Raw genomic sequence first — 25561 nt, forward strand, 5'->3', positions numbered from 1 at the left:
TGTGCCCACCCAGCAGCCCCGGACTCCTCTTCCTGCCCGCACATGGTTTCTGCGGCGGCCCAGCCCCACCTCAGTACTGCGGGTGGCAGCCGGGAACCTAGTTTCTGTTCTGTGCTTGGCAGCCGGTCTCTGAGCAGGGAGGGAGTTGGCCACGAGGGGAGGCAGCCCTGATCTAGTGGGGTCCCTAAAGCAACCACTAACACCCAGCACCCTGACAGTGGCTCATCACCTCAAAGGTCCTTCCTTGCAGAGCCCTGTCCAGTCTGCCTCCTGGGCCTCTCCAACCCCAGTTCCTTCTTCCTCCCAAAGCTCACCTCCCAACTCACCTTGTCAGGAGCACATGCCATGATCTACCCCATCCCACACCGTCCACTCCTCTCCTCAGCATCCCCTCGGCCTTGGGTGTTCACTATGTAGGAGTCGACCTGCCCGGGAGACACTTCGTGTTGTGTATCTTTCCTGGGCGTTGCAGGGACACATGCATGGTCCACGCCACCAGCTAGACCGTGAGTGCCAGAGGTACAGGAGCCATGCCCTCTGGGCTCTTTGTGTGCCCAGGAGCTCTAGGAGGCACCGCGTGGTGGCTCCTGGGCCAGGCTGGGTGGCTCCTGTGCTGGGCGGGAGGCCTCCAGTGACACTAGCCTAGGGAGGTCTCAGAGGGTTTGCTGGCTCAGATAAGGCCCCGAGACTTCCCCGAATGGCCCAGCCCTTCTTCCCCGGCAGCGGCCTCTCACTTCAGGCTTTCCTCTAAGGTAGAGTTCCAAGCACTTCTAACCCCTGCCTTCCCCTCACCACTTCACCACTGCATGGCTGGGGCCCAGAGGAACAGAGGGGCCTAAAGATAATCAGAATTCCCACTCCCTTATTCAAGCTGAGTCACCTGCAAGCTACCAGAGGAACTGTGTCTGGGATAATCAATTCCACTGCAGGGCTCCTCAGTGACAGGTCTGTGTGAGATCATCACCAAAGCCAAAACCATCCCTCAGGCACTCAAAAACCTCATCCTGGGGACACAGCCTTGCCCGGTCTCTTCTCTCAGGTTCATAGTGTCTCTCAGCATGTGTAAACTGTTGGTTCTGTTTCAATGAACTCTGTTTACGTACAACAAATCATGAGGAAAATGGGATCCCCATTTTTTCTTTTTTGAGACAGAGTCTCGCTCCGTCACCAGGCTGGAGTGCAGTGGCCCAATCTCAGCTCACTGCAAGCTCCGCCTCCTGGGTTCAAGCGATTCTCCTGCCTCAACCTCCTGAGTAGCTGGGACTACAGGCGCACGCCACCACACCCAGCTAATTTTTGTATTTTAAGTAGAGACAGGGTGTCACTATGTTGGCCAGGATGATCTTGATCTCTTGACCTTGTGATCCGCCCGCCTCAGCCTCCCTAAGTGTTGGGATAACAGGCGTTAGCCACTGCGCCCAGCCGGGATCCCCATTCTTGATGAAGAAACTGAGGTTCTAGCAAAATGAATGTGGACAGGGTCCATGCTGGGTGCTTTAACCTCCTCTATCCAAATCTGCACAATGTGTAAGGAAGCTATTATGAACCCCACATGAGGTAGGTGGAACCTAGGGCTGTGAAGTTAGCCAAATGCCCCAGGCCACTCAGCAAGCAGAGCAGCACTCCAACTTCAGCACCCCTTCCCTTGGCCTCCTCTTCCTAGGAGAACCTGAGTAGGGCCTGGAGGTTCTAAAAGGAGCTTCCTGACTGGTGAAAGTGGCCAAGTCCTCGCCCAGAAAGACAACAAGGCTGTCACACTAAACTAGCTAAAAATAAAGCAGGCCCCCATTCCCTCCGGGGGGGAACAGAACGGCCCTGGAATGTGGCAGGGCAGGCACAACAGGCTTACTTCTCAGCCTCCTGGTGGATGGCTTAGCAAACAGCCAGCTTCTGGACCTCCAGTCTCACAATTCCCACTGTCCCAGCACCTCCCGACAACAGGGAGAAAAGGATCTGAGTGCAGACAGGTTTACTTTCACTGCCAGACAACCAAACCCCAACGCCGTGGCTTGGAGATACTGCAGTGGTGGGACTGGACTGAGCTAGAAATCGAAAGACCTCAGGCCTCGGCCAAGGGCACTGCCTCCCTCTATGACCTTGAGCAAGTCACTTCGATCTCTTGTGTATTTCCATCAGTAAAACAGCAATCATGAAAACTGCCTTCTGGCCTCACATACTATACACAGGAGCTCCGTGACACTTTAGAGTCCTCAGAACATGGCGTTTCAGCAACCCATGGTGTCATTTTAATCTGTCCATTTGGCCAGGGCACATAGACATGCAGATGGCCCAGGAGCTCCCACACAATCCAAGGCAAAGGCAGAATGGCACTCGGGACCCCTGCCCAGGCTCAGGGCCCTGTTGTCTGCCTACCCTGTTAGCCAGGAAGCTGCCATCCTCCACCTGGCTACTCAAGGTGTCTACAGCTGTAAGCTGGGTGAGTAACAATGATAACACCTGACATTTGTACAGTTCTGTACACTTTCCAAGTATTTCCTTGTCCATTCTCTAATTTGAAAAGTGGGGGCAGAGAACAGGGCAGGTATCATTTACCTCATCTGACAGATGAAACAGAGGCGAGGCCGGGTACAGTGGCTCACACCTGTAATCCCAGCACTTTGAGAGGCTGAGGTGGGTGGATCACTTGGCCAGTTCAAGATCAGTCTGGCCAACATGGCAAAACCGTATCTCTACTAAAACTATAAAAAAAATTAGCTGGGTGTGGTGCAGCGCTCCTGTAATCCTAGCTACTAGAGAGGCTGAGGCATGAGAATCGCCGGAACCAGGGAAGCAGAGGTTGCGGTGAGTCAAGATTGTGCCAGTGCACTTCAGCCTGTGTGACAGAGCAAGACTGTCTCAAAAAAGAAAAGAAAAGAAAAGAAGAGAAGAGAAGAGAAGAGAAGAGAAGAGAAGAGAAGAGAAGAGAAGAGAAGAGAAGAGAAGAGAAAAGGAAAGGAAGAAAGAAAGAAAGAAAGAAAGAAAGAAAGAAAGAAAGAAAGAAAGAAAGAAAGAAAGAAAGAAAGAAAATGAGGTCTAGAGAGCTTGATGGTCACCTCACAATACTACTCAAGCTGGATGGGTAGTTTCAAGATCATGGATTCCAGATAAGGAAACTGCAGCTTACAGAGGAGGAAACCAAGGTCCAAGGATCCACAGGAACCCACTGCTTTAAATGCAGAGTGCAAACTCCTAAGCCATGGAATTCACCACCTAGCAGAGCACTGTCCAACAGGAAGATAATATGAGCCAAATATACAATGTTAACTTTTCTAGTAGCCACATTTAAAAAGAACAGATGAAATTAATTTTTTTCTTTTTATAATCTCATTCTGTCACCCAGAATGGAGTACAGTGGAGCAATCAGGGCTCACTGCAGCCTCAAACAATCAAAGCAGTCCTTCTGCCTCAGCCTCCCAAGTGAAATACTGTATTTTATTTAACCCAGTATATCCAAAATGTTGTTTCTACATCTAATCAATATCAGGAAAAAAAAAAAAAATTTTTTTTTGAGACAGGGTCTTGCTCCATCACCTAGGCTGGAGTGCAGTGGGTCAATCAGGGCTCACTGCAGCCTTGACCTCCTGGGCTCAAGCAATCCTCTCACCTCAGACTCCCAAGTCGCTGGGACCACAGATGTGTGCCACCACGCCCAGCTAATGTTGTTAATTATTTGTAGAGATGAGGTCTGCTATATTGCCCAGGCTGATCTCAAGCTCCTGGGCTCAAGTGATCCTCTGGCCTCAGCCTCCTAAAGTGCCAAGATTACAGGTGTGAGCCACCATGCCCAGCCAATACTAGAAAACTATTGGCCAGGTGCGGTGGCTCACGCCTGTAATCCCAGCACTTTGGGAGACCGAGGCAGGTGGATCACTTGAGGTCAGGAGTTCGAGACCAGCCTGGCCAACATGGTGAAACCCCGACTCTACCAAAAATACAAAAAATTAGCTCAGCGTGGTGGTGCACACCTGTAATCCCAGCTACTTGGGAGGCTGAGGCAGGAGAATCACTTGAACCTGGGAGGTGGAGGTTGCAGTGAGCCAAGATCGTGCCACTGCACTCCAGCCTGGTGACAGAGCAAGACTCTGTCTCAAAAAAAAAAAAAAAAAAAAAATTGAAAACGATTACCAGGCTATTTCATATTCTTTGTGTCACATGAAATTTTTGAAAACCTGTATGGAGTTTATATGCCACAGCACATCTCAAATCAGACTTGCCACATTTTAAGAGCTCAACAGCCACCTATGGCTGGTGCCTACTATTCTGGACACACAGCCCTAGTATTTCTGACACATCTCCATTATCAGAGCCTTGGGTGATGGTTTCTATGAGGAAGGCCGCTGCAATGTAGAACACGTGGTAGCCGAAAAGAAATATCCTTCCTTCCCATTTTAGGTTTATGGCTGAGGCCCCTATAACAAAAGACAGAGTAACAAGAACAAGGCACACAAATTAATCTAAGTTTTTAGGTGACACAGAAGCCTTCAAAAGGAAATGAAGGTAGAAAGAAACAGGTAACTCTCGCCAGGCGTTGTGGCTCATGCCTGTGATCCCAGCACTTTGGAAGGCCAAGGTGGGCAGATCACTTGAGGACAGGAGTTTGAGACCAGTCTAGTCAACATAGTGAAACCCCATCTCTACCAAAAATACAAAAATTAGCCAGGTGTGGCGACACATGCCTGTAATCCCAGCTACTCGGGAGACCGAGGTGGGAGAAATGCTTGAACCAGGAAGGTGGAGGCTGCAGTGAGCCGAGATTGCGCCACTGCACTCCGGCCTGGGCAACACAGCGAGAACTGTCTCAAAAAAAAAAAGAAAGAAAGAAAGAAAGAAAAAAAAAAAACAGGTAAGTCTGCATATTTCTCTATGTCAGGTTTGATGAAGAAGTGGATGGTCATGAAGAAGTGTGACTGGAGAAAGGGGATGTGATCTAATAGTGATAAACTGAAGAGAAGTTAGCAGGCCCCGTTTGTTCAGATTCTTCTCTGTGTCTCTGTATCTCCAGAGATAAGGATGTCCCTTTCTTCTGGGTATAGGGTAGACACCTTCTTGAATGAGTCTGCATCAGGGAAGAAGGGAGGGGAAGGTGAAAGACCTTCCTGCTTCTGCTGTTTTCTCAAATGCCATATTACTATTTGGGGATTGTATGCCCTGAACCCCATCAATGGCTTTGGAGTCTGGAGCCCTGGACCACAGTTCTGGGTCTGCAGGCACAGCAACAACTGCCCACTGGCGTTGAGGAGGTCTGTGTCCCCATCCTAGCTGTACTGCTTTCTGGCCACCAAGATCACATGAATTCCACTTCCTGGGCCTCACCTGCCCCATATGTAAGATGCAGGAAGAAATTCCTACATCCAAGCTTGATGGAAGGATTCAGCTAAAGCAAGCATCTGATTAAATCAAGTATTTTATAAAGGACACTGAACTTCGTAAATGTGAGGCAGTGTCTTTATCACAGCAGTAGCCTGGGTCTCCTACTTCACTCACCACACCCACCCAGACCGGGTCCTAGAAGGCACCAGGAGACATCAGGGACATGAGGTCTGGGTGAATAACATGCTGAAGACAAGCCCTATGTGTCAATCAACTGATGGAATCGACAGCTGCTTACAGTACCCCCAGGCAGAGGCTAAGAGTGGGCATCACAAGGAGCACTGAGGGAGTTTTCATGCAGGTTAAGCATTGCCCTCCTGGGGGTCCTGTTTTAAATGCAAACAAGAATGGGAGGAAGGAGACAAATGAAAAGGGAGATTTGAAAAACAGGGCAAATCCCTAACATTTCACTGTTAATGACCTTACTGGATCCATTTCCTTCCCAAGTGGAAGAGGCTCATCAACACTAAGCAAATGGGGCTGGGGGTGGGGCAGCAGGCACAGGCAGGAGAGACCGTGCTGGTGCTGGGGAGGGGCAGGAAATAGGGGAGAGGGAACCTGGATCCCAAGCCAATTCCACCCCTCTCCCACTCCAGTCTTTCCCTCCTTGATCTGTTTCCCTAAACTGCACAATGAGAGTTGGGTATAATGGTGGAAAGAACATGGATTTCTGACTCAGGGGACCAGCAGTACTGGGTTCCTGTGCCTGTCATTCATGAGTTGTGTGGTCATCAGCAAGTCAATTCACCACCTGGGGGGCCTTCATTTGCTCATTTCTGAATGGAGATAATGCCTTCCTCCTCAAATCGATTAAAAGCAGGGGCTCTCCAAGGAATTCCATTCCTACATATACACCCAAGAGACACGAAAGCATGTCTGGCCAGGCGCGGTGGCTCACGCCTGTAATCCCAGCATTTTGGGAGGCTGAGACGGGCGGATCATAAGGTCAAGAGATCAAGACCATCCTGGCCAACATGGTGAAACTCCATCTCTACTAAAAATACAAAAATTAGCTGGGCATGGTGGCATGTGCCTATAGTCCCAGCTACTTGGGAGGCTGAGGCAGGAGAATCACTTGAACCCGGGAGGCAGAGGTTGCAGTGAGCCAAGATTGCGCCACTGCACTCCAGCCTGGCGAGAGAGCAAAACTCCGTCTGAAAAAAAAAAAAAGAAGAAAGCAAGCAAGCATGTCTATACAAAATATTCACACACAAATGTTCAGAGCAGCATTATTCATAATAGCCAAAAAGAGTGGAAGCAGTCCAAATGCCTGTCAACTGACAAATGGACAAACAAAATGTAGTAGAAAAATACAATGGAATAGTATTCAGCAATAAAAAGGAATGAAGTGCTGACACATGCTACTACATGGATGAACCTTGAAGACATTATGCTAAGTAAAAGAGGCTAGACACAAAAGGCCACATTTTATATTATTCCATTTATATGAAATGTCCATAAGAGACAAATCCATTAAAAAAAAAAAAAAAAAAAAGGTAGATTAGTGGTTGCCAGAAGCTAGGTGGAGGCAGAAATGGGAAGTGACTGCTAACAGGTAGTTTTTTCGGAGGGTGGTAAAATATTCTGGAATTAGACGGTGGTGATGCTTGGACAACCTTGTAAAGGTATTAGAAACCACTGAATTGTACACTGTACAATGGTGCGTTTCATGGTAGGTGAATTATAACTCAATTGAGAAAATAATTAAAGCAGGAGCTCTGCCATCAGCCTTGATGAGGCTGAATGCTGGCTCTATCGTTCACTATCAGGGCCTCACAGTCTGAAATCACATCCACCTCACAAAGGTGTTGTGGGGATGAACCAAGCAAAGGCTCACGATGCCTTTAGCATAGTACATGGCAATGAATACAACAATGAACGTTGGCTTTGTTTCATATGAGTTCTAGAAATGATTCAATAAGACCCCTGTTAAGAAAAAGAAAAGCCGGGCGCCTAGTAGGCACCGAATGTCCCCTTCCCTGTAAGGCACGCTTGAGGTCTCCAAGTCTGCAGCCTGTAATCAGGCACAGACTCAAGATGAACATGAGCCGACATTTTCTGCCTCGCACAGGGACAGCTCAGCTTCTGTGTGCAAACGGCTGAGCCGCGGACTTCACGGTTCAGTTTTCCCTGCCACGTGGGTACAGCCACCCTCTCCTTTTACGGAAGACGGTCTGAGAGGCCGCTGGCTTGAGTTTTCTCTGAGCAGAGCTGGGCATGTTTAGGCGACAGATAAGCCTGCCCTACCCAGGTCGGATCCACCCAGAAGAGAGGAAGTGTGTGCAAGTGAAAGCTCACAAATGTGTGTTTCAATTCCCAGAAAAGTTTAACGGAGTCGCCCGACAGCACCAGGGGCGATGGAGAGCCATCCTAAGCCTTTCCCTCCCCAGTACAGATATCTCAGCAGCAGCAGTCCGTGGAGCTGTCAACTTCACTCCATGGGACTCTGAAGCAAGGACTCTGATAAGGTTAACTCAGGAAATGGGCTAATTTTAAACACAGCTCGAATACTGAGATGTGAATGGAAATGACTGAGGAAGGAAATAGACTAAAACTCATCTATTACAAATTTGCAAAGGTTTGACCATAACAAGGGTTGGTGTGGAACAAAGGCAACCTGCACATACTTCCCATGGGAGTGTGAACTGGCATGACCACAGATGGCAATTTGGCAGAATCTCGTATATGGGAAGATGCACACATCTCTCCACCTGGTAATCCCAGCCCTAGGTACACAGTTTAGAGCCTAGAGAAACTTGTGCATGCGCTGAATGAGTTGTTCTAGAGAAAGTTCACCAAGGCATTGTTTGTCACTTGAAACATTAGAAACACAAATGCCCATCAAAAGCAGAATAGATGAATTAACTGTGGAGCTTTTATACTCTGTAAGAAACCAGAGCAGTTTAATGAAACAGTTACGTAGATCAACATTTGTAAAATCTCAAAAATATAATGTTGAGCTAAAAGAAAATAAATGGCGGAAGGATACATACAGTATAGCACCATTTATAAGAGTTTAAAACTGGCTGGGTGTGGTGGCTCACGCCTATAATCCCAGAACTTTGGAAAGAGGCCTAGGTGGGCAGATCACTTGAGATCAGAAGTTTGAGACCAGCCTGACCAACATGGTGAAACCCCGTCTCTACTAAAAATACAAAAAAATTAGCCGGGTATGATCTCAGCTACTCAGGAGGCTGAGGCAGGAGGATCGCTTGAACCCAGGAGGCAGAGGCTGCAGTGAGCTGAGACCGCACCACTGCACTCCAGCCTAGGCAACAGAATGACATTCCATCTCAAAAAAAAAAAGAGTTTAAAACCACACAAAGCAGGCCGGGCGCCGTGGCTCAAGCCTGTAATCCCAGCACTTTGGGAGGCCGAGACGGGCGGATCACGAGGTCAGGAGATCGAGACCATCCTGGCTAACACGGTGAAACCCCGTCTCTACTAAAAAATACAAAAATCTAGCCGGGCGAGGTGGCGGGCGCCTGTAGTCCCAGCTGCTCGGGAGGCTGAGGCAGGAGAATGGCGTAAACCCGGGAGGCGGAGCTTGCAGTGAGCTGAGATCCGGCCACTGCAGTCCAGCCTAGGCAACAGAGCAAGACTCCGTCTCAAAAAAAAAAAAAAAAAAAAACCACACAAAACAATACCATATATTGTTTAAACACTTATACATTTTGTAAATGGTCAGTATAGCACCATTTACAAAAGGTAAAACCATGTATCTATAAAGCAATACTATATACTGTTTATAGACACATGCATATGTAATAAAAGCATAAAAACATACATGAAAAGATAAACACCAAATTCAGGACAGAGGTCACCTCCAAAGGAAGAAGCAGCTAACTGTCTCAGAGATGGCGCAGACAGGGCTTCAACTATGTCTGTAACGTAATTGTAATTGTGTCTATAACTTCTCAAGCTGAGTAGCAGACACAGAGGTGTTTAGGTAAACCTCAATCTTCTTTTATGTGCCTCAAATATTTCATAATAAAAAATTAACTCAAATGTATTGATTTGTAACGTGACAGTATTAAAATACAGGTTCCAAGGTAAAGCATTAAAACCAACTAGGACAGGTTTTTCTTCTAAAAGAAGGAAACAGAGGAAGCAAGAAGAGCCCTCTGAATCCTATTCCTGATTTTCTTTCCACCTTAGAAAAATGTTTTATCTCCTCTGGATGGGTCTTCAGTCTCTGTTTCTAAACGGGGAATAAATTGCTTGCCTTCTGTCTGCAACACACAAGGCAGGCAGCAGGATGGGGAGGATGCCCTGGGGAGGGAGCCCTGCTGGGAAGCCCAGGAATAATACTTCTTGTACCGTCAACCTCGCTGAGGCTTTTGAAAGAGCATATGAAAGCATACACACACCTACACATATGTTAGTATAGTTGTGTGCAGAAACATTTATAGTGTAATCTCAATTATATATATATATAATTCATACCGGACATGACACTCACTAAGTGTTCCAGGATGCCCAGAGACGACAAGCCATTAAAAAAAAAAAAGTGGCCAGACACAGTGGTTCACGCCTGTAATCCCAACACTTCAGGAGGCCGAGGCAGGAGAATCATGAGGTCAGGAATTCAAGACCAGCCTGGCCAACATGGTGAAACCCCATCTCCACTAAAAATACAAAAAATTAGCTGGGCGTAGTGGCGGCACCTGTAATCCCAGCTACTAGGGAAGCTGAGGCAGAAGAATTGCTTGAACTCAGCAGGCAGAGGTTGCAGTGAGCTGAGATCGTGCCACTGCACTACAACCTGGGCGACAGAATGAGACTCCGTCTCAAAAAAAAAAAAAAAAAATGCAGGCCAGGGGTAGTGGCTGGCGCCTGTAATTCCAGCACTCTGGGAGGCTGAGGCAGGCAGATCACTTGAGGTCAGGAGTTCGAAACCAGCCTGGCCAACATGGTGAAAGCCAGTCTCTACTAAAAATACAACACTTAGCCGGGCATGGTGGCAGGCATCTGTAATCCCAGTTACTTGAGGGTGGAGGGCGCTGAGGCAGGAGAATCACTTGAACCCGGGAGGCAGAGGTTGCAGTGTGCTGAGATCATGCCATTGCACTCCAGCATGGGCTACAGAGTGAGACTCCATCTCAAAAAACAAAAACAAAAAAAAAAAGCAGGCCGGGGCAGTGGCTGGCGCCTGTAACCCCAGCTACTCCGGCATGAGAATCGCTCAAACCCAGGAGACAGAGGTTGCGGTGAGCCGAGATCGTGCCACTGCACTCCAGCCTGGGCGACACAGCAGAACTCCATCTCAAAAAAAAAAAAAAAAAAAGAATAAAAAAATACATGGCCGGACGTGGTGGCTCACGCCTGTAATCTCAGTACTTTAGGAGGCTGAGGCGGGCGGATCACAAGGTCAGGAGATCGAGACCATCCTGGCTAAACACGGTGAGACTCCCGTCTCTACTAAAAATACAAAAAATTAGCCGGGCGCGGTGGCGGGCGCCTGTAGTCACAGCTACTCAGGAGGCTGAGGCAGGAGAATGGCATGAACCCAGGAGGCAGAGCTTGCAGTGAGCCGAGATCGAGCCACTGCACTCCAGCCTGGGCGACAGAGCGAGACTCCGTCTTAAAAAGAAAAAAAAGGCCGGGCGCGGTGGCTCAAGCCTGTAATCCCAGCACTTTGGGAGGCCGAGACGGGCGGATCACGAGGTCAGGAGATCGAGACCATCCTGGCTAACACGGTGAAACCCCGTCTCTACTAAAAAATACAAAAAAAAAACTAGCCGGGCGAGGTGGCGGGCGCCTGTAGTCCCAGCTACTCGGGAGGCTGAGGCAGGAGAATGGCGTGAACCCGGGAGGCGGAGCTTGCAGTGAGCTGAGATCCGGCCACTGCACTCCAGCCTGGGCGACAGAGCGAGACTCCGTCTCAAAAAAAAAAAAAAAAAGAGAGAAAGAAAATACACATTTTTGTGACAATTAATTTGACTCCACCTTACAAAGTTTCTAAGTATAATATCCCTGATGTGTACTGTTTACCAGAAGTCAGTGTTATTTCCAGAAATCAAGACCTATCAAACTGTAAAATTTTTTCCTATTTTTCTTTAAGAGCAAATAAAATGAACACAACCCAGTGTGTATTAAGTGGTTTCATAAGATCCCGTTGTTAAGGTTTATTAGGTCAGAAGGCAGTGGGCACCTGTCCTGCTACTCCAAACAGACTAACACAGCCCCAGAACTGGGGATGGGAGCAGTTTCCTGAAGCACTTAAGGAGCTAACATCCGCAGCCTAGCTGTAAGCAGTTCCTAGGCTAGGGATTTCCCACCCAAGGTATAACCACGCCACGCTGTGGGCCCTCATAGCCCATATGCTTTGCACATATAACACAGCAAATACGTTTTATTATTATTATTATTATTATTTTAGATGGAGTCTCGTTTTGTCACCCAGGCTGGAGTGTCATCTCACTACAACCTCCGCCTCCCACGTTCAAGCGATTCTTCTGCCTCAGCCTCCCGAGAAGCTAGGACTACAGGTATGAGCCACCACGTCTGGCTACCTTTTTTGTATTTTTAGTAGAGATGGGGTTCCACCATGTTGGTCAGGCTGGTCTCAAACTCCTGACCTCAAATGATCAGCCTGCCTTGGCCTCCCAAAGTGCTGGGATTATAGGCATGAGCCACCACGCCCAGCCAGCAAATATTTTATGCTCCATGAGAACAGGGACCATTTCTGCCTTATTTATAGTTGTCACCCCAGCCTTGCACAGTCCTCTGCACATAATTTAAAAATCAAACATTTTTTAAAGAAATGATTGAGCTCCTGTGATCAGATTTGATCTTCAGGGTTTTCAACTCAATAAGCACACTTACGGAGGCCGAGGCAGGAGGACTGCCTGAGCCCAGGAGTTCAAGACCTGCCTGGGCAACATGGTAAGACCCTGTCTCTTTAAAAAAATAAAAATAAATCAATAAGCAGGTGCCATCAGTCTGGCCACAACTGATTCCTGGATGCGGAGGTATACAGCTCCCTGTCTTTATCCATGTCTTCTCTGAACCTTCTCAGGCATGCTCAGAGCTGATTCCAGTGGCTAAATCTGTCTGCCAGGAATCCCTGACTGCAGACACACACAGAGACAGTCCCAGTCACGCCAAATCAGTCTTGTAAAGGGAAAGCTGCCTATGTCTTCTCCAGAGAACAGTAGGAGCATGGGGGCACGGAACAGCTTGGCCAGATGTGAAAGCACCTCACAGCCACCCTGCCTGCCAGTTTATTCCTTCACGACATTCCCAAACTATCCAACCAGATAAAGTGATGGGGCTTCTCTTGGGAGAAACTCTAGGAGTATCTAAGGCAGAAGAGGCAGGGATTGTAAAGTCAAGATTCACCAAGAAGCTCTCACTGAATATTTGTACAACATCAGAATTGAGAGGTTATGAGACACGTCTCATAATTTTTTTTCTTTTTTTTGAGACAGAGTCTCACTCTATCATCCAGCCTGGAGTGCGGTGACACAATCATAGCATCACAGCTCACTGTTTTGGGATCAGTCTTTTGGGCTCAATCAGCCTCCTGAGTAGCTGTGACTACAGGTATGTGCATGCCACCAAAGCAGGCTAAAAAAAATTTTTTTTAAGATGAGGTTTCATTTTGTTGCCCAGGCTGACTTTTCATAATTTTCTCTTTTTTTTCTTTGCCACTGCAAGAACCCACAGATTTTTCATAATTTTCTTTTTTCTTTTTTTTTTTTTTTTTTTGAGACAGAGTCTCGCTCTGTTGCCCAGGCTGGAGTGCAGTGGCATGATCCTGGCTCACTGCAAGCTCCACCTCCTGGATTCAAGCGATTCTCCTGCCTCAGCCTCCCGAGTAGCTAGGACTTCAGGCGCACGCTACCACGCCCAGCTAATTTTTGTATTTTTAGTAAAGATGGCGTTTCACCATATTAGGCTGGTCTCGAACTCCTGACCTTGTGATTTGCCTGCCTCGGCCTCTCAAAGTGCTGGGATTACAGGCATGAGTCACCGCGCCCAGCCAGGTTTTTCGTAATTTTCTAACTCTCACCTCTCTCACCCCTGAGCAATAATGAATGGGAACTTTTTTTTTTTTTTTTTTGAGATGGAGTTTCGCTCTTGTTGCCCAGGCTGGAGTGCAATGGCGTGATCTTGATCTCAGCTCACTGCAACCTCTGCCTCCCAGGTTCAAGTGATTCTCCTGCCTTGGCCTCCCAAGTAGCTGGGATTACAGGCATGCACCACCACACCCAGCTAATTTTGTAGTTTTGTGGAGACGGGGTTTCTCCATGTTGGTCAGGCTGGTCTCAAACTCCCAACCTCAGGTGATCCACCCGCCTTGGCCTCCGAAAGTGCTGAGATTACAGGATATGAGCCACCGCATCAGTCCTTTTTTTTTTTTTTAATGCTTGCTTTTGCAGCTGGAACACATGGGCTCTAAGGAATGTACCCTGGGCAGTCTTTTAATTGCTCAGCCTACTCTCCCCTGTCTTCCTGGGCCAAGTACTCAAGGACTCCTGAGTTCAGCCATTGGACAAAACACACCTGTCTGCTCACCTACTAGTGGAAATCACTTAGCGTTATGGGGATCTCACCCAGAGAAAATCCACTGGCATTTGCTCACCATTCTGACAAGCGTGGAGTAAAGGAAGTCTAATCTTTCTTTAGAAGCCAAGTTCTGACCTTCCTGGACCCATCTTCCCTTTCTAAACAAACAGAGCACTATGCAATCCTTCACCCTGCTCCAAGCTCCTAATGGCTAAACCGAATGGAAGAAGCTGGCGAGATGAGACGCGTGTTTAAAGTTACTTAGGGCCGGGCGCGGTGGCTCACGCCTGTAATCCCAGCACTTTGGGAGGCTGAGACGGGCGGATCACGAGGTCAGGAGATGGAGACCATCCTGGCTAACACGGTGAAACCCTGTCTCTACTAAAAATACAAAAAATTAGCTGGGCGTGGTGGCGGGCGCCTGTAGTCCCAGCTACTCGGGAGGCTGAGGCAGGAGAATGGCATGAACCCGGGAGGCAGAGCTTGCAGCTAGCCGAGATCGCGCCACTGCACTCAGCCTGGGCAACAGAGCGAGACTCCATCTCAAAAAAAGAAATTAAAATAAAAAAATAAAAAATAAAGTTACTTAGAGGTCAAAGAACCCAGCCTCTAGCTGCAGAACTAGCAGACGTCTGGGATTCTGGTGAATAGAATCCTTCGCAAGCACACATATGCCTCCCTTTCCTCCTAAAGGCACTAGAAGAGTGAAAGGAATATATGTGTTTTGCGCTTAGCTCAGCCTAATTCCAGGACACCCTCTTCAACAGCACCCATTAACCAATTTATGCAGATGCTGTCTGGATAAGGGGATTCCGAGCTGGGAAGTCAGATACCTGAACTGTTTCAACCCAGGACGTAATTTTATGGAGTTGAATTACTGATGTGCCTCATAGGCAATGAGGAGAGAAATGACACCCTTTTCATGATCACGTTTGGATTCTAAGCAATTCCAAAAACTTCCCTAGCATGGTCCCCACCTTCCCTTCTCCTACCTCTGGTTCTGAGGGCAAGAAGATAGATGAGGGTTACTGAGGGATGCCAGGTCTGTCTCCAGAGTGCCGGAGGCTGCCTACAGCTGGAGGGCTGAATCATCATGGCTGCCCACGCTGGGGGAAACTATCCTCAGCAGGTCCCCGCTGGGAGGCAGGCAGAGTCCAGCACCACAGGAAGAACAGGGGGTCCTACACCTTCACCTAGCCTTTCCTGTGGTGAGTGGTAGGTGGAAAGAGCTGGTCTCTAAGAAGTCCTGGGCCCCAGAAGAGCAGATGTGGTCCCCCAGCATCTGCACACTTGGGCAAAGCTGAGTAGGTCACTGGAGCAAGTACCCACTACATCACTGTCTGTAGAAGCCCCAGGCTGGAGTGCAGTGGCGCAATCATACCCACAACCACACCCACAGATGGCTGTGCTACATAGTCCACTATGCAAAATGAGGGGACCCCTGGCAGGAATCCACATACTCCCCTATAGAAAGCAGTATAGGAAGTCCGTGGTGAGATACAGGCAAACATCTTGTTTTTAAGAATCTCCTTGACAAATAATATCTGGTGGAAACCTTGGCCTTAAGACAGTCCTCCAGCAAGGTTCTAGGGGGAGAGAAGGGAAGAATATGAGAATCCTAAAGGGGCCTAGGAGATAGACTGTGCATCCATAGATGTGAATTGAGCCACCCGCGGGAGTGGAGAGCTCTGGGCCCACCCTAGACACTGTATGTCTGAGAAACATGTCCCACTGAATGGAGTCCAAACCTCAGCCCAGCTCAGCTGCTGGAGGCCACCGGCAGCCAACAGCCAGCAGTCTGTTGTGGGTGGTGGTGGGTGTGAATGTTGGAGGTTTACAAGGTCACCCAGGCACACCCCCGGCCCAGCAGCCCACTGTCTTGAGCTATAAAGGACACCACGTGCAGGAGGATAGTGAACTCCTCTTGGCTTCAGGAGGCCTGTTCTGGGCACTTCTTGCCATGCCGGGAGAACTGTCTCCCTGGTTCAATGGGAAGAACATCAGTGATGCACAACACCACTGGAGAAAACTCATGAAACGCACACAACGGTAAGCATGGCTCCCTGGTCAGTGGCCAGAAGGAAGCTCCAGGGTGCTCCATAGGAGCAAGTGTTTTGAATGCTATGGTTTGACAACCCCAGAGTCATTGCTTAAAGCCATAAAGAACAATGGCAGATGACATTCCCAAGCCTATCTCCTACCTACCTCACTCCCGGTCCCCACCCACCATGGGATCCAAGATCACAGCAGGGTCCCCAGGGGCTTCGTCTCTCAGTACCCACTCCCTCCTGGAAGCTGACCTCCAGGAGGACCCAGGTGAAGTTCCTGGGTGGAGGAACTGGGAGACCTGGATCCCCCCGACTGGCTCTGCTTCTAACTCACGGGGTGACCTTGATATGGTTGCTGTGCTTAGTAGGCCTGTTTCCTATGGTGCCAGATGAGGAAGTCGCCTTAGATGCACAGGAAGGGGATGGAACACCCTATGGCTTGCCCGGCAGAAAATCCAGGCCTGTCGCTCCTGCCTTTCACCTGTAGATCTCCACCTGTCTGAACTCCAAAGTCAAGATGACTTTGTGAGTCCATCCCAGCTAACCCCAGCAATAACGTCACCACGTTCAGGGTGAGTGGGTCTGGAGCCTGGACCAGACCTGGCACTGATAAAATGGGCGTCTTTCCCTACAGCTTAGGCTGTTTCTTAAAAATATAGTAGCAAAGCTGACAGAAGGGACAGATACACCTTTAAGACCTGCCAGCGGACAGTATTTTACACTAAGATGTCAAAGGCAACAACACCTCAAGACAGGAGGATGCATGCGTCCAAGTGCTAGAACAAGCATGCCACAAGCATATGCGTCAGGCGTCCACCCAACTCGAATGACCAGTCTCTTATTTAAGCTCCTGTGCTGGCTAGAAATTACAGCTTAAGAAGAATAAAAAATTCCATTCAGACGTGCCGCTCCAGACACGAGGCCTATGAGCAAAGTTTCCGGTGGCCTAGCGGCCCCTCCCCGTTCCAGGAAGCCGGGCGGGTCACCTCGTCCTCAGATTAACGAGCAGCTCAAACAACTGGGAGAGTCTGGTGACAGCTTCTCCGGGGCACCCGACACCCTCCGCCAAGAACCCCAAATATGGGAGGCCTGGCCTCCGGCCAGCACCCTCGCCTGCTGCTCGATCACCTTCCCAGCATCTCCGTGATTACACCTCCTCCCACGGCGCTCGGACCCTCCCAAACAGGCCCTGCGGAAGGGCCCACCGGCCACCTCCCCGCACAGCCCGGGGGCCTATCTGACATCCAGGGCCCGTTTCAAGGACACTGCAGCAGGCAGCCCAGTCTCGGGGGTCTTCCGCCCGTCTACTCCCCTCCCAAAAACGCACACACACAGAGACACTGACAATGCCGGGAGAATCGAAGGCGAAGCCTTTTCTCGCGCCCTGCAGTCCAACTCGATGCTGGCCCAGAGGAGGCCCGGCGAGGGAGGATGGAGGCGGCGGAGGCGGCGAGCGGATGCCGGAACACAAGGCTGCGGCCAGGACCGGCGGCGGCACGGGCGGGGGCTCACCTTTTTGACTTGGTCATCCTTCAGCTCCGTGAAGTAATAGGCCAGGAGCTGCGCGGCGATCATGCTGGCGGTCGGGGGCGCGGGGCGGCAGGCGTGGGGCCGTTCGGTCCTCCGCAGCCTTGGCGAGCTGTGGTCCTCCGGCGGCTGCTCGGCGGCTCCTCCTCCTCCTCCTCCTCCCCCGGCTCCTCCCCCTCGGCCCGGGGCGCGGCGACAGCTCGCGCGCTCCCGGTCTCCGCGCTCCCGTCCCCTGGAGGGTGACAGCCGCCAGCCGGCCCACCTCCTCCACGCCCATTGGCTGCCGCACGCCTCTGCAGCGCCGGGCGGTGGCGTCCGGGCCGGGGAGCTGGGACGCGGCGGCCGCTCCCTCCCGCGCCGGAAAGGGGGCGGGCGACGCAGCGAAATCCCCCCATGCTCCACATCACTCTTCACGTCCCCCACGTAGGGAGCCGATGCGGGCCTTCACGCGTGGCGGCGCCGTGCCCGAGTAGGCCGGGCCAGGCGGGGAGGTGCGAGGCGCAGGCAGGAGGCACCGCCCGGCTCGGCCGGGACGAGAAGCCCCTAGGGCTAGTCTAGGGACTGGCAGCCCCGGGGGCAGGAAGGCGGTCCCATTCCTCGGAAATGAGGGCTTGCCCCTAGGCGTCCGGTGGACGCGTAGGTGCCGAAAGGGACTTGCAGAAGTGGGCGTGGAAAGCAGGCGGAAGCGGGAGCCCGGGACGTTACGCAGTCCTCGCACCCGGGTCCTGCGCCTGCCTCGCACAGACCGAGCGTGCCAGCCCACCTGGGTCTTCAGCGACAGTCCATCACCCCTCCCCGGCCTGCCTGGCCTAATCTCCAACTGGCAGATTTGTATTGCTGACCCCAAAGCGACACCCCAGAGCACCCGCCCCCGAGTCACCGGCTCCAGTGGCTCTCCCTCAGGGCGCACTCCCTCTGGGCGGGACTTGAGCCACAGGTCGCGGCCTGTCCCCATCCTCCGGGCCTCCTCTTGCTCTTGGGCATCCAGGCCCACTGGAACTTGGGGCACGGTTCAGCCACCTCTCCCAGGTGCCGTGTCTTCTACTTTCCCAAAGGAAGTTGGGTAGGATGGGAGGAATCCCTAGAGGTGCTACCAGGACAGCAATTTTAGGATTCTTAATTGTTTCTGTGTTCCGGAAGCCTCCAGGAGCTTTACTGCCTTACAAGATGACATGTAATGAGCTCAAATGTACAAACAAGTTGTTGCTATTCTGATTGGACAGGTAAGAAAATTGAGGCTCAGTGAGGCCTCAGTCTTGCTGGGCTTTATACAGCCAGGAAGTTGTAGATCTAGGATTACAGCTTGGATCTGTGAGTCTTTGAAGCAGGTGCTCACCTCTAAGGTTTGCTGCGGTCCCAGCTGTATAGAGCCCCCTCTGCCTAAATAGGTCACTTTCCTGCAACCAAGTCTGCACCATATGGTGCCCTGAGATCCAACCCCCAACCTCTACCCTAGCTCTTGACTTCAGGAGTACCTAGCCCTTGACCAGACCTAGCAAAGGTACAGTCAAATCTAAGGGAAGGATGACTTAGGTTCAGGAATCCCAGGGGCCTGACAGCCACCATCACCCACAGAAAAGGGGGAGCTTAGATGTAGTCTTGAGGCCAGAGCTTCCTGTCCAGGTCACAGTCCCCACCCCCTGCCTTAGGGCCTATGCAGAGGGGCATCTCGAATCACCTCTGAAACTGTGTCTTCATCCATAAGATGAAGACTCTAATGCCCACCTCCCCTCCCCTTGATTGTGGTGTAATACTGTATGCAAAATACCTGCACATAATATACACTTAAGGAATGGTAGGTATTACAGAACTGACTGAGAAGTTAATGCGGTTAAAGCTTCAGGGGCTCTCACTTGATTCCTACCCTTCTAGGCCCTGGGAGGGCCTAGCAATGTGATATTTGTATATTTATATTTGAATTATTTTCCATAGAGAGCACCAATTTATTTAATCTTCAAGCCCGACAAAACCTGGATTTGCCCTGTATCATAATTACAAACCAGGAAGAGAGAGATTTTCTGGCACACATCAAACATTTGGAGCTACCTACATGACCATTAAGCAAAATGGAGTAAATGAGAACAAGATGGTTGTTCTCAACTGCCATTTCATTTGAATTCCACAGATCTGCCAAGCTCACAGGGCTGGAAACTCCTTGAGGATGGAGGACTGGGTTTTGTTAATTGCTTTGTCTTCCACGCAAGCCCAGGGCCTGGCACTTGGCAGGCTGAATAAGCCTAAAGCTTAATGCAAAATCAAAAACATGGCCCTTAACCCAGCCACCAGCCAGTGCCATCACCCATGCCCAACCCCTTGTTACAACTCCTATCTGAGCTGGAGCCGGGGAGAAGCTGATGCTTGGAAGAGCCAAGTTACCCTGAAATGTCCTGTTTGCAGGCAGAAAAGCTACCTCTGCTTTCTCTTTCCTGGCCTTTTGAGAGGGAAACTGCTTCTCAAGGTGACTCATTCCTCCCCACTCCGTGAATGCAACCAGGCCCCAAGGCCTGTCAGTATTTCCTGAAAAATGTCTCTAGGCCTGACCTACTGCCACCTCCCAACTCCCAGTCCATCTCCCTGTGCCAGAAATATTACAAGAGTCTTCTAGCTGTCCTCCTCGGCTCCTGACCTCATGCCATCCAAGTCATTCTGGGCACCAGGTCACATTAATCCTGCTAAAATGCAGCATAATCATGTCATGACCCTTCCCTAAATCCCTTCATGGCCCCCTCCTTCCTGAGAAAGCCAACTTAAACATCTCTGCCTGGTTTCCGAAGCCTTCTGTAATCAACTCCACTCTTTCCCACTTATCTCTTCCCCCACTCTGGCCACAACAAGGCAACTTACCCACCTCTGCCCTCACCAAGTCCACTCCATTTGTTCCCTGCTCATATTCCCTTCCTTGCCCTGCCTTCTCCACTCACCTCTGCCTGACCAAGCATCCCCTCTCATCTAAGGCCCAGCTTGCCCACCTTCCCTGGACCACAGCTACTCACCCCAATCTCCCAGGCCTCAGCACCTCGACAGGGCAAACTCAGGCTGTGCTCACAGTCCATCTGGATATACATCCAGACTCTTCGTTACAGGGCAGGAACCTGGGATGCCACAGGTGGGCCATCTTGCCCAGTGTCAGGTTGCGGTACAGTTTGGAGCCAGGACTCCAGCCCAGTCCTGATGCCCAGCCAGTGCTCTGTCCATCCCACCCCCAACCCCTCATGCAACCTGGGCCTCAGATAAGTAACACTGAGTCATGACTGCCTAACTGATATGGGTGACTGTCTTCTAGGGGGCTGGTCCTATCTGCCCCAATCAGACAGCTTCCTGAGGCCAGGGCCCATGCTGCACTGCTGTGTTCCCTCTCTGTTGTTCCAGCGATGACTTCACTAATTTCCTTAATAATTTGCCTCTTTTTGCTGTTCCATAGCTCTTAAATCCCTGCTAAGGCTCCTTGACAGTTACGCCCTGGATCCTCAGGAAGACCCCAATCCACAGGGAGTCCTTAGTTTCCTCCCTCTCCAGATGGCCCTCCACTTCCCTTCAAGTCCCCTGAACTCTCTCTACTCATTTACTGTGGTACCTCCTACACAAGTTGGGGTTGGAGGGACCAGTGCCAGACTGCCACCCCAGGAAACGCACCTGCCTATAAGACAATAAAGGCTGCTTTCTAAGTTGGAATGCCTGTAGCAATTCCCATCTGACCCATGGCACTAGGAATGTTACTTCAGAAATGATCTCCAACAGATAACAGCTGTACCTCCCGCACCTGGGAGCACACGCTGAATAGCAGTGTTTGCATAACATCGACAGTTTGCAGAGCAATTTCTCATTTATTGCTTCGTTTCTCCTGATAACAGCCTGGTGAGGTTAGAAGGACAAATATCATTATCTGCACTTAATCAGTCAATGAGGATATGAAGGTTGTAGAGCTTGGGTGTTTTGCTTTTTTTCTTAAATTGAAATGAGGTCTTGCCATGTTGCCCAGGCTGGTCTCGAACTCCTGGACTCAAGCCATTCTCTTGCCTTGACCTCTGAAAGTGCTGAAATTGGCCAGGCGCAGTGGCTCACGCCTGTAATCCTAGCACTTTGGGAGACCGAGGCGGGTGGATCATGAGGTCAGGAGTTCGAGACCAGCCTGGCCAACATAGTGAAACCCCTCTACTAAATTCTCTACTAAAAATACAAAAATTAGCTGGGCGAGAGGCTGTAATCCCAGCTACTCGGGAGGCTTAGGCAAGATAATCACTTGAACCCAGGAGGTGGAGGTTGTGGTAAGCCAAGATTGTGCCACTGCACTCCAACCTGGGCAACAGAGCGAGACTCTGTCTCAGAAAAAAAAGAAAAGAAAGAAAGAAAGTGCTGGGATTATAGGCGTGAGCCATTGCGCTCAGCCTTGTAGAGTTTGTTAAGGTCTCAAAGAGAGCAAAAAAATAAAAATTAAGACCAGTACCTAAACCGTTAGACCATCTTGGAACCCTGACACTATGGGACTATTATGCACAGCCTGTCCTAAAGAGATGCCCCGGAAGAGTTCCCAACCTAGCATTTCTATTAGTTGGATCAGTGGTTTCCAGTCTGACTGCACCAAAGCCACCTAGGGAGCTTCTACAAATGCTGATGTCCAAGCCCCACCCAGAGACTGAACTGATGTGAACTGCAGTCCAAGTTTCACTTTCTAAAAGCTCCCTAGGTGAAACTCAGGTGCTGCCAGGAATGAGGACCACTGATTTAGACCTTAACTTTCCACGGGGACATCTGGAAGAAATGTCTAAAATGAATTGACCCATAATCCTTTTAGCAGCTTCTCTTGGATGCTGAAGGCGGTTGCTCCAGGTTTTAGTGGCTCTGCAGATCCTAAGTTCAGTGGGGTGAAGGTTACTGTGACTCCATCAGCATTGCAGACAGTTCTACTTCCTGCGAGAGAAGGCTGCTGCAGAAACACTGGCCACCCAGCCCCTGGAGAGGCTGGAGTTGTAAAATCACATTCTCAGTCTATCTCCTTTTCTCTTTCATTTGCCCAAAGTCCTGACCTCCAACATTATAACAGGGTCAGTAAATCAGCAACCGCCAAGCTAAAACTATGGCCTATAATAACATCTTATTTGGCCCACTTGATGTTTTATAGATTTGTGACTGCCCTTTACAAAAAATTAAGAAATCTCACTTTAAAATCTAGATTTCAGGCCGGTGCCTCACACCTGTAATCTCAGCACTTTGGGAGGCTGAGGTGGACAGATCACCTGAGGTCGGGAGTTCAAGACCAGCCTGACCAACATGGAGAAACCCCATCTCTACTAAAAATATAAAATTAGCCGGGCATGGTGGTGCATGCCTGTAATCCCAGCTACTCAGCATGGTGGTGTGCACCTGTAATCCCAGCTACTTGGGAGGCTGAGGCAGGAGAATCGCTTGAACCTGGGAGGTTGCAGTGAGCTGAGATTGTGCCATTGGCCTCCAGCCTGGACAACAAGATCGAAATTCCGTCTCAAAAAAAAAAAAAAAAAAAAGTTACAAAATAAATAAATAAAATAAAATCTAGATTTCAGGCACCTAAAGGTGATGTCACACAGGACCCACTTGATCCTGTGGCAACATGATCATCATGGCACTAGCTCCTTATCTCAGCCAGCTCCTTCCCGGCATACACTGGAGCTGAGCAGCCACTGCCCTCTTTAGACAGGGTAGGGGAGCACCAGCCAGCCCAGGCCCCACCCAGCCCACTGCTTGACACTGCTGACTGGCCACTGTAAGGCATTGACATTTTTGGCTCCTAATAATTGGAATTTACCAGCAAAAAGCCTCCCCTTATTAGGGCCAGGATTAGGATGAGGCAAGAGCCATGCCTAGGATGCAAGACTTAAATCTTATACCTGAATATTGCTCCAACGGTGCCTCTCTTGCTCCATCCAAGCCCTAGTCCTCTCAGGTATCATAAAGGCCCCTGCCAGGTTCCTCCTTACTCAACCCTGACCTTTTCATCTCCAGTCAGAGAGGCCCTGACCCTTCAGGGACACATTTCCCACCTTCTGTGCCAAGGAGGTGAAGGAAACCAACATAATTCACTCCAAAATATGGCTCCTTTCTGTAATGAGTATTTTGAGTGAAAGACCCTTAAAGATCAACCGACACTGGAAGAGACTGCCCCACCTCCAAAGGGGAAAGACCAAAAGACCAGAAGGATGCCCCAGGGGAACAATTTTTTCCCTTCCCCTTCCCGTTATCTGATTCTCTATTGCAGAAAAGAAGACTGAAGAATGTCACCACCCCTAGAGGGATAAGATGCCTGTTAGATGCCTGTCTGGCTGATTCAGTTTCCAAAAAGAGCCATTTACAAGTTAATCTCAATTCTCTGATCCCTTCTTTCTCCAGAAAAATCTTGTAGAATTACAGAATTACCATATTCCCCATCTCCTTACCAGCTTCAAAAAGAGAAAAAAAAAGGCCATATGGCCAGGCATGGTGGCTCACGCCTGTAATCCCAGCACTTTGGGAGGCCGAGGTGGGTGGATCACTTGAAGTCAGGAGTTCCAGACCAGGCTGGCCAACATGGTGAAACTCCATCTCTCTACTAAAAATACAAACATTAGCTGGGTGGTGGCGCAAGCCTGTAATCCCAGCTACTCAGGAGGCTGAGACAGGAGAATCACTTGAACCTGGGCTGCAGAGGTTTCAGTGAGCCAAGCTCATGCCACTGCCCTCCAGCCTGGGCAACAGAGTGAGCCTCTGTCTCAAAAATAAAAGGCTATATAAGCTACTGTACCCCATTGAAGGGTTAGGGTAATCACTGTGTTTTCTTCTATGCATATTAGAAAATGTGTATGCCTTTTCTCTTAATCTGTCTTTTGTTGACTTTTCAGCAAATTCAGAGAGGGGGAAGGGGAAGTTTTCCTTTCACCCTACAGAGGCTTCTACTCTCCTTTGAAGGTAAAAGTTCCTCAGAAGCGCCAAGAAAATCTGAGTCCCACCCTGTCCCTTTCTAGACATCCCATCCTCATTGAATTGCCTCTGACCCTGACAAGAGTCATAGGCAAAAAGAACTGTAGGCTGGGCTGAGCGTGGTGGCTCATGCCTGTAATCCCAGCACTTTGGGAGGCCGAGGCAGGTGGATCACGAGGTCAGGAGTTAAAGACCAGCCTGGCCAATATGGTGAAACCTCATCTCTACTAACAAAAATTAGCTGGGCGTGGTGGCTTGCGCCTGTAGTCCCAGCTACTCGGGAGGCTGAGACAGGAGAATTGCTTGAACCCGGGAGGTGGAGGTTGCAGTAAGCTGAGATTGCGCTACTACACTCCAGCCTGGGCAACAGAGCAAGACTCTGTCTCAAAAAAAAAAAAAAAAAAAAAGAATTGTAGCCTGGAGGAGGAATGGTTAACCAGAACGTTGAGGCCTTCCCAGGCTTCAGACTAGCTCCTTATCTCAGCCAGCTCTCCAAATGGTTTCCCCGAAGGCAACCGTTATCTTTTGGACCAGAGCAATCTCAAATCACCTTACAGTTACCCTGAGTTTCCTGGGATAGTTCTCCCAGCACTCACACACAACCACCTTCACAGGGCCAGGAAAAGGTCCTCGATCCTCTCCTTAGAGTTAGCATTGTAAACCACAAATAAAATTCTAACCCATCCTCCTCCTTATCATCTGAATCAACCTCTCCTCTCAGCCAGGGCATTCCAAAGTTAACCTGAAAAACTAGCTCAGGCCGTGATGGAATGGGGGAGTCAGACATGCTTCATTATACCTTCCTCCCTTTTGGAATTCAGTCCCATCTGACCAACATTAACATCAACACAGACATTCAGACTGATAGACTAGAACAGACTCTAAGTCTAATAAGAAACATTTACAATCTTTTCTCTGAAGCTTGCTATCTGGAGGCTTCATCTGTATAAAACCTGGGTCTCCACAACCCCTTATCACTTTTTGTTTTGAGACAGAGTCTTACTCTCTCGCCCAGGCTGGAGGGCAGTGGCACGATCTCAGCTCACTGCAACCTCTGCCTCCCAGGTTCAAGTGATTCTCCTGCCTCAGCCCCCCAAGTAGCTGGGATTACAGGCGTCTGCCACCATGCCCAGCTAATTTTTGTATTTTTAGTAGAGACAGGGTTTCTCCAT

The 25561-nt window shown here is 49.8% G+C and overlaps 1 protein-coding gene across 2 annotated transcripts in view; it reads right to left on the reverse strand.

The window, feature by feature from the left end:
* HK1 (hexokinase 1) overlaps positions 1-20698 on the reverse strand; it is an 88981-nt gene extending 68283 nt beyond the window's left edge. The window contains exon 1 of one of the 2 annotated variants that reach the window (XM_045361105.2): positions 20453-20698. In XM_045361105.2, the coding sequence (XP_045217040.1) occupies positions 20453-20524 (72 nt within the window). In that variant the 5' untranslated portion in view covers positions 20525-20698. Of the gene's footprint in view, positions 1-17444; positions 17607-20452 lie in introns of those variants that run through there. The other variant, XM_005565674.4, reaches the window with a different exon arrangement.
* Positions 20699-25561: the final 4863 nt, after the last annotated feature.

Source organism: Macaca fascicularis, chromosome 9, assembly GCF_037993035.2.
Source record: "Macaca fascicularis isolate 582-1 chromosome 9, T2T-MFA8v1.1".
Lineage (NCBI taxonomy): Eukaryota > Metazoa > Chordata > Mammalia > Primates > Cercopithecidae > Macaca > Macaca fascicularis.